The sequence below is a fragment of the Lynx rufus genome, unplaced genomic scaffold, assembly GCF_022079265.1.
Source record: "Lynx rufus isolate CCGP_SWC_20201006 ecotype Redwood Valley unplaced genomic scaffold, mLynRuf1.p SCAF_38, whole genome shotgun sequence".
NCBI lineage: Eukaryota > Metazoa > Chordata > Mammalia > Carnivora > Felidae > Lynx > Lynx rufus.
This window is the reverse complement of record NW_025814854.1, coordinates 2,669,509-2,678,414: the sequence shown is the minus strand read 5'-3', so window position 1 is coordinate 2,678,414 and position 8,906 is coordinate 2,669,509. Positions and strand designations below refer to the sequence as shown.

At 56.0% G+C, this 8,906-nt stretch overlaps 1 protein-coding gene across 5 annotated transcripts in view; it reads left to right on the top strand.

The window, feature by feature from the left end:
- Window positions 1–2,841: 2,841 nt before the first annotated feature.
- MAEA (macrophage erythroblast attacher, E3 ubiquitin ligase) overlaps window positions 2,842–8,906 on the top strand; it is a 38,251-nt gene continuing 32,186 nt past the window's right edge. For 4 of the 5 annotated variants that reach the window (XM_047094249.1, XM_047094246.1, XM_047094245.1 and 1 more), the window contains exon 1: window positions 2,842–2,945. In XM_047094249.1, the coding sequence (XP_046950205.1) occupies window positions 2,877–2,945 (69 nt within the window). In that variant the 5' untranslated portion in view covers window positions 2,842–2,876. Of the gene's footprint in view, window positions 2,946–4,540; window positions 4,674–8,906 lie in introns of those variants that run through there. The other variant, XM_047094247.1, reaches the window with a different exon arrangement.

Genomic DNA, 8,906 nt, shown 5'->3' with positions numbered 1-8,906 from the left:
ACATGCCCTTGTGGAGGGACAGTTGAGTCACAATAGTCAGGATATGAAATAACCTAAGTGTCCGTCAATGGATGATGAGAAGATGTTGTGCGCGCACACACACACACACACACACACACACACACACACACAGCGGACTACTATTTGGCCATGAGAGAAGAGGAAACTCTGCCATTGTCAACAATGGATGGACCTTGAGGACATTATGCTAAATGAAATAAGTCAAATACGTCATGATTCGTGTCTTTTATGTGCGGAAACTAAAAAAGCTGAAATCATGAAAGTGGAGAGTAAAATGGTTACCAGGGGTTGCAGGGCGGGGGAATGGGAGAGAGATTGTTTAAAGGTACATACTTGGAGCTTGGAAGTAAGTCAGTCCCAGAGACCTACTTCACAGTGCTGTGATTATAGACAACAAAAATGTATCATGAGCATTAAACCTGCTAGGTGATTGGACCTGAATTGCTCCCAACACTAGAAGAAATGATAGTTATGTGACCCATAGAGGTGTTCCTAATTCTAAAATGGCAATCATATTACAATATAAGTGTGTCAAATCAATACATTGTACACCTTAAACTTACACACAATGTTGTTTGTCAAATATCTCTACAAAAAAACGTCGGGGGGTTCTGTTACTCTAGGAAAGACTTACTGTCTCTCTGAATGTTTAAAAGGCATTTCCTGTTGGGAAAAAGCATAAAGATAATGAGGACTTATTTCACTGACAACTTAGAATGCGATGCATTAACCTTAAAACCAAAACCACCAGCTACTTTACTAGCAAAACTGGGTTTATTCAGGAATAGCAGAAATCTACAACCCAGGAAAAGTGATCCACGGAAAAACCATAGACAAGTGAGAATAAGGTACGGGAGACTCTTTTCTGGTTTTTTTAAATTTTTAAATGTCTGTTTATTTTGAGAGAGAAAGAAAGTGTGAGCAGGGAAGGGGCAGAGAGAGAGAGGGAGACACAGAATCAGAAGCAGGCTCCAGGCTCTGAGCTGTAGCACAGAGTCTCATGCGGGGCTCGAGCCCACTAGCCCCAAGATCATGACCAGAGCCAAAGTGGGACACTGAACCGACTGAGCTACCCAGATGCCCCCAGGGGGCTCTCTTATAGAGAAAAGGAGGGCTGTTGTAAACAGAAAGTCCACTGGCGGAAACTGGGACCTGGAAGTGTAATGGCTTTTCATTGGCTGATCCACAGCAGTCTCTCACTGGCTGGGCTGTGGCTGGCTCTCATTGCCTGGGTTGTTGCTGGGGGAGGAAGAAACCTTCCTTCCTCCCACTGGGTTAGTAAAGCGGTAGCTGCCGTGGAATCCACCTGCGTGCGAGGTGCGTCCCTTCCTGTTGGGGCTGCAACTGGCCGGAGTGGTAGGGCTGAGAGCTCCCCCTGCTGGCCACCCGATTCCACTCTAAACCACGTTTCCTTTCAACAGTATTTTATTTTTAAACTTCTGAAACTTGAGAACAAGACAACCTAGTTAAATAATACAGTTTTCCAAAGCTGCGCATGCTCATTTCAAGCTCAATTTTTTTGCCCTGAAATACAGAAACAACTTCCTAAAACTCCTAGACGGGGGCACTAGTACTCTGATCATCTGTGATTAGGTCTGTGATCAATCACAGTTGGAAACATCCCTGTTTCTCCTTGGTAAGGGTTTTAAAAATTCTAGAATAGTGCATTCTTCTAGTCTTACACCAATTTCACTCCAAATGTCTCCTAGAGGCATATGCCATGCACAGGAATCTATCTTCCTCCTTCTCACTTTCACAAGCTTCCGAAATCAGCATCAGACACTCACCGTGCTACATCGATTCACAACGGTGGGAAGGCTTGATTAGTATTGAGCTGTCAGCCCCTTCTAATGATCCTGATGAACTCACTCACGCGGATGGCCTCAGGTACAAGGAACTTGGTGTGAGCCTGGGCAGGAAGCTGCTTCTCCCCGCGGCTCCCACTCCCACAGTATCGGCCTCCCTTGTGTCGAACCTTAGGTGTTTTTTTCAACGCTAAGCTTAAGTTTCAAAACAATCGTTTCAGGAATAAGTGTGCAACACGAGAAACGGTTTAATTGGGAAGTCTTCTAATTAATGAAAACTAATTTCATTTCTATTTAAAAAGGGAAATGAAAGGACTAGTTATTTTGAAAGGATAGAATGTGGAACGGTTGAAAGGGAACTGGAGTACCTTGCTAGGTGCCAGGGCCGTGTGACATTGGTGAGGACACAAAGGCACACAGGCCCTTGTTCTACTTTGGGAGCTTCTTTCCTGAAAATCAGTTAACAAAAATTTCCTTTCCTTTTCCGATAGGAAACGTCAGGACTCCAGCAGCTGCCACTCTGCGGAAATGCAGCCCAATGGAAAGTAGTTGCCTGACATGCATGGTGGCCTGCAGACCTCTCGGCTACTACCGTAAGGGGTCACGACGGCGAGGGTCACCGTCCCATGCAGAGGGTCACTGTTTCGGGGGCCCGCCCCCGCGGGAGCCCAGTCGCGCCCACGGCTGCGCCACTCGACGAGCCTCAGCCTCCCGACCCCAGGGAGCGCCCCGGACCGCCCGCGCCCAGAGGCTGGGATCGGCGGGAGCGTCCCCGGCCGCGAGTTCAAGGAGGAACCCGCCCAGACAGGCTTCCCGCTGATTGGCCGAACGCGAGGAGGGCCAGAGGTGATTGGTCCGGCCGGACGCCTCTCCGCGCGCACGCCGCGGTCGCGCCTCCTTCCGCCGCCACAGTCTGGTGGGCGGACGCGATTGGAGCAGGCGCGTCGGCCCGCCCGGGCGCGCCCCGCCCCCGCCGGAGAGCGCGACGTCACTACCCGGCGTGCCGCGCGCGGCGCTTCCCCCACCCGCTAATGTTTTGGCCGATTCAAGATGGCGGTGCAGGAGTCAGCTGCTCAGCTTTCCATGACCCTGAAGGTGCAGGAGTACCCGACCCTCAAGGTGGGGTCTGCGGGCCGGGGTAGCGGCCGCGCTTGGCCGGGGCCCGCGGGCCGCAGGGGTTCCGAGGAGAGGGAGGTGGGGCAGGGTGGGGGCCGGGGCGCGGCCTGGGGCACCGGGCGGGGTCTGGGGGTCTGCGCGTCCGGGCTTCCGAGGTCTCGGGGTCTGCGGAGCTGGTCTTCCGGGCTCCCCGGGGCCTGGGGGTCTGCAGGGCCGGCCTCCTCGGGGTCTGGGGGTGGTCTGCGGGGCTGGGCTCCCCCGGGTGTGGGGGTCTGCAGGGCCGGCCTCCCCCGGGTCTGGGGACCCGCGAGACCGGCCTCCCGGGCTCCCTAGGGCCGGTGGGGTCTGGGGTCCTGCAGGCCCGGCGGGTGTGGCGTGTGGCCGCCCATGCCCCTGCCCGGCCTTAGAGGACTTCGTGGCAGGGCGTGGAGCGCGTCTGTCTGGCGCCCCGCTTCGCCCTCTGGAGTCCGATTGTGGCCCCTTCATCCTAAAGAAAAAAAACACACACAAAAAAAAACCCACAAAAAAACCGTGAACTGCCCGAGTGACATTTCCGGCGGTAGGCAGGCTGGTGACTTTGAGGGCCGGGGTGGAGGCCGGCGTTTCCAGGGTGTGGGGTCGCGGGCGCAAGAGTGCCCGATGTGGCTCGCGGTGGGTGTCCAGCTGTCCTCCCGGAAGCTTAACGTCAGAGGGTGTTGGTATGTTGGCTTCCAGTCACTAATTAGGAGCCTACAGGGAGAGACCTGACGACCTAATGGGAACCCATCTTGTGGGGCGTCACCAAACCTGAAATACAGCCCTTGCCACTCGGTTGCCGGTTGTGTGACCTTGGATGGCCACTTAGCCAAGTCGCCTTCCTTGAGGCTGAAGCCCGAGTCTCTCATAGGAGGGGCTGCACTGGCTCCTTACCTAGTTCGCAGAGGAGTTGATGAGAACAAAGCATCAGGAAACAAGTTCCTTAGGAGACGAAGGCCGCAACATTCCCCGGAGAACTGTGGCTAGGCATTTGTGATTCCAAATTCCTTTCCCGAGAGGCCGGGTAGCTTTTTCCTCCTCGTGGCAGAGCCCAGCGTCCCCATCCACCTCAGTGGTGACAGGTGGCGGCGATGGGTGCGGTGGGTGCTGAGCCCGGGGAGGGGGGCGGGGGGCTGGGGTGTGAATACTGCCCCGCCTTGCTCGTCACTTACTGAGAGACCACTCTGAGATCGTTGACTCCTGTCAGACAGAGGCGTGATCGCAGCAGCGTCGCCTTGGGTGAATTGAGGGACCCGGTAATGCTTGGAGTGATGCCGGCACTCTTTGGAAGGTACATGGGATAGCTGTCGCAATTCGTCAGAGAGTCACTGTCCTCACCAGAAAGCAGAAGTGAGGCTTTGTTGCTTTTCTTTAACGGGCTGTGGAGCGGTGGTGTTTCTCGGCGCCTTGTCTGATCCAGGAGGACAGGAGAGCGCTGTTGACGCGAACCAGCTGCCTGTTCGCCAGGCCCTTTCGAGATTAGGTGCTGGGTGGTGGTATCTCCAACTCCTTCAAGGCCCTGTGGCTCACATCGTGCCACCTGAGGCCCCGACCAGGCATCATTCGGGTTGATGTTTATCTCCCTCCACCAAAAAAAAAAAAGGCTTTATTTGGGGAGCTGTTGATTGCTGGCCTGTTGTCTCACTCAGTCCACCACGAGGCCTGTCTTGGGGCTGACAGAATTGTGGCAGAGTTCATCATTTGTGGTGCTGGCTGGTGAGTGTGGGCAACATCGGGCAGGAAGGGATTTCCCTTTCGAGTTCTTTCTGTTGTTTCACAGCCGTGAATGTGATTTGACTTCTAGAATTATTAAATAGTCTTTGATTAAAAATAGTCCTGCAGGTATTCATACAGGTGAAGAAATATTGTAGTGTCATTTCGAGTGAGCTCACCAGATTGAAAAGAGTTTTACTTCTGCTTTAGAAGGATTTTTTTCGGGTGCGGTTGCGGGGCTCAGTCAATTAAGCCTCTGAATCTTGAGTTAGGCTCGGGCATGACCTCATGGTTTGTGAGTTTGAGCCCCCATGGGGCTCTGTGCTGGCAGCGCAGAACCTGCTTGGGATTTCCTCTCTCCCTGTCTCTGCCCCCCCATGTTTTTTCTTTCTCTCAAAATAAATAAACTTAAAAAAAAAAAAAAGGATTTTTCAAATGTTTTTGAGAGCACGCACACGCATGCAAAAGAGAGCATGTGGGCAAGCGAGAGGGGGAGGGGCAGAGAGAGAGAGAGAGAATCCCAAGCAGGATTCTGCGCTGACAGCACAGAGTCCCACACCTGGCTCGGTCTCACCAGCCACGAGATCACGACCTGAGCTGAAATCCGGAGTCGGACACGTAACCGACTGAGCCACCCGGGCACCCAGCTTTTAGAAAGCTTTAAACATTTTTTTTTTTTAACGTTTATTTATTATTGAGAAACCGAGAGAGACAGAGCATGAGCGGGGGAGGGACAGAGAGAGGAGGAGACACAGAATCCGAAGTGGGCTCTGGGCTCCAAGGTGCAGCACAGAGCCTAACGCGGGATTCGAACCCACAAACCATGAGATCGTGACCTGAGCTGAAGTTGGATGCTTAACCGACTGAGCCACCCAGGCGCCCCTAGAAAGCTTTTAGATGAATTTTTGCGATCAGAGAAGCTATTTCCACCATATCCTCTCACAGATTTAGATCACCTATGACATATTTTCTGTTGACACATGTGTCCCTGTTGAGAGTTAACATTTTTTTCTAGAAGTTTTCAGGAGTGATTCCTAGTGCACGATGAGGAAGTTTCACCAGGAAGCTAGGGACCCTTGCCTTAGGAACGCACGCTAATACAGAATTCTGCAGAATTCCACAGAACGTTGGGAGGCCTGACGCTTAGGAGCTGTGCTGGTCACAGATGCAGGTGCCACAGGCGGGAGGGACACCGAATCCACATCAGGGCGAGGGGAGTGAGGGCTGAGGGGCTGGTGTCCTGAGAGGCCGGTGCTCGCTTCTCCGGTTCAAGGGTGCGTTGTGCAGCAGGGTGGTGGGAGCAGGGCCGAGCCCCCATTGCTGTCCCGACGGCCGTTCCTCCTCACACGTGATGGGACAGGGGTCTTCGCGATTCAGAACATCGGCCAATCGAGGCAGGTTCCTCACAGCCTCGGGGCCGGGAGGGGGCTCGTGGGCCCTGGTGGGCACCGCTCTCATCCGCTGGCGAAGCGGGATGAGAATGGCATGGCCGTGAGGCGCTGCTGCCCGCACGTGCCCACCCGGGCACCCGCTCCTTCGGGAGCCTTCCAGTGTGCGGCGGGCGACGTGGCCAGCACAGGCGCGTTCGGGCTGGGCGACTGCGTGGCGGGGGCCCGGCAGCGCCTCTAGCTTCTGCCCACCAGATGCCAGCGGCATGCCCGCAGGATGCCTCCAGATACTGCCAGATGTCCCCGGGGGGGGCAGAAGCGTCCCGGTGAGAGCCACCGGCCGGGAGTTTGCTCTGCGGAACCTGTTTTTATGTTCTGACCACAGCAGGGAGAGGGGGGTCGGTGGGACACGAGCCCTGTGTCCTGGGCCTGGTCGAGGCTTTTCCTGTCAGCGCCCTGAACCAGAGGCCCTGCTGTAATTACATTTTATTTATTTATTTATAAAATTTTTTTTTAACGTTTTATTTATTTTTGAGACAGAGAGAGACAGCATGAATGGGGGAGGGGCAGAGAGAGAGGAAGACACAGAATCAGAAGCAGGCTCCAGGCTCTGAGCCATCAGCCCAGAGCCCGACGCGGGGCTCGAACTCACGGACCGCGAGATCGTGACCTGAGCCGAAGTCGGACGCTCAACCGACTGAGCCACCCAGGCGCCCCATGTAATTACATTTTAAAAAGCGTTCTCTCATAAGAGTACCTTATCTTTATTTTCCAAATCATTCTGATCATCCTGTTAATATTTTGGCGCATTCTATTTTTTTTTTCCTCAGAGAGCTGAACTACGATAATTTTTTAGAGACCTTTACCGCTACCCAAGTTAGGCAGGGTTTTCATCACAGCCCAGGAGAAGGGGTCTAGAATCGGTCCTTGGGAGACCTGGCTCCGGACCCTGATTCCTCATCTGGAGTCTCGCCCGGGACCTCGTCCGGGCCCTCCCAGCCGGAGGAGGGAGGTTCAGTGCCCCCTCCTAGCTGGCCCCTCTCCCTAACTCGTGACAGGCTGGGGCCTGGGGCAGTGCTCGCAGCGGGGTCTGTGGGCCTACCTCCTGGGTCCCGGCGTCCTCTACGGCAGTGTTGCAGCGTCCCGGGCTTGTGCCAGCGCGAGGCCCAGAGTTCCAGCTTTCGGTGAACTTTCCCAGACTCAGCTGGGGATTTAGGGACTGCGGGTTCTCAAGTTTGAGGAAGGGTGGTCGGCACGAGCGTTTGCTCTTAAGGGACAGATATCCTGATTGTGCTGAGCCCTAGAGAGTGGCAGTCGGCTGGGTCTTTACTTCCTTTCCCTTGAGATCATTTGGTTGACCGAGTGAGCCCTTCCCTCCCCCAGAAGGTGGTTGTATTACTTGAATCCGGCCTGGGGCCTGGTTCCCTTCCTCTGGTGGGACCTCCAGAGCCTTCCGGAGTCCCATCTGCTCTTCCCTGCAAGAGCCCCGTGTTGCCTTCGCCTTCCAGAACCCCCCAGAGCTAGAGCGTGGTCGAAATCCTCCCGGCCTTCCGCTCTGGTCTCTGCACCGCTGCTCAGATCCTTAACCACAGACAAGACACTTGGGGGCACAGGTCGATGTGCCCGCTCTGCTCATGATGCTTGGAAGCAGCCTCGTGCCGGGAGAGGAAGGGCTGTGGCAGCTGGAGGCATGGGAAGCCCGGCGCCAGGCAGGCAGCAGCCAGAGGTCCTGGGCGTGAGGTCCGAAGGCGGGGCTTGCTGGTACCGCCCCCCTCTCGGAGCCCCCCCGCGAGGCACCCCAGGGTAGAGGTGCCAGCTCCTTCGGCCCGCACTCCTTGCTGCTCCCCGAGAACTCTGTCCCCATCCTGGTGCCACCGGGCTTGGCGGGAGGGAGCTGTTAAACAAGTAGGTGCCAGCCTTTCAGATCCCGGAACCGCGCGTGGAGTCAGGCGAGCGTGGGGCAGTGGGGGGTGCGATGGCCCTCCGGGGGCGGCCAGGGCACGCGCACTTGGGGGAAAAGCTCCGCGGGCTGTGTTGAAGCCTAGGCGGACCCTGGCACCATTGGCATCCAGTCCCACCGGAACCGTAGGGCCCAGGATGTCCCCAGAGCCTCACGGAGGTTGTGACAGCGGGGCCCCGAGGGCCCAGACCTCCCCACGGACCGCGTGTGCGGCTCAGCAGGAGTGGGGAGCAAGCTGGGAAGACCCCCGAGCACTAGAGGAAGGAGGAGGCCGGCCGGTGTGTGCAGCGCGGCACCCCCCCTTCAGGCTTTGGATGAGTGGGGCCGCTTGGTTCTGATCTAATCAGGGCAGGGCACGGTCTCCAGAGGTAGCTGCTGCTTTTCACGGCTGTGCGTTGATTTAGTCTTTACACTTGGGGGCCACTCTTGAAAGCTTTCTGAGGAAACCGATGTGTTCGCTGTTTGGATAACAACTAAGTAATAGTAACTAAGTGTTGTTAAGTAGTTTAATAACTGAAGCGTGGCCGAATGTGGCTAAGGGAGGAACACACCCAGCTGTGCAGATGGCCTCGCTGACTGTCCCCTCCTCGTTGTGCACCCCCCCTCCCTCCGCTTCCCGCACGTTCCTCCCACACGATGGTTGCCTCCCTCCCCTCGTGGTCCGCTCGCCCTTCCTGGCCCGTGGCTCCCGCACTCTCGTCTCTTCCCTCCTGCCTCTGTTTCCCCTTTTCGCTGGCTCGCTCCACCAGCGCGCACACGGCTCTGGTCGCCCCGTGCCCTCCAGCTGCTGCTTCCTCTCTCTGCCCCCTCCTCCCGCATGTCTGTTCGGTCTGAGTCAGAAGTGCCCCTAGGTCACGGTCCGCTCGCCTTCGGTATAAGTGCCAGTCG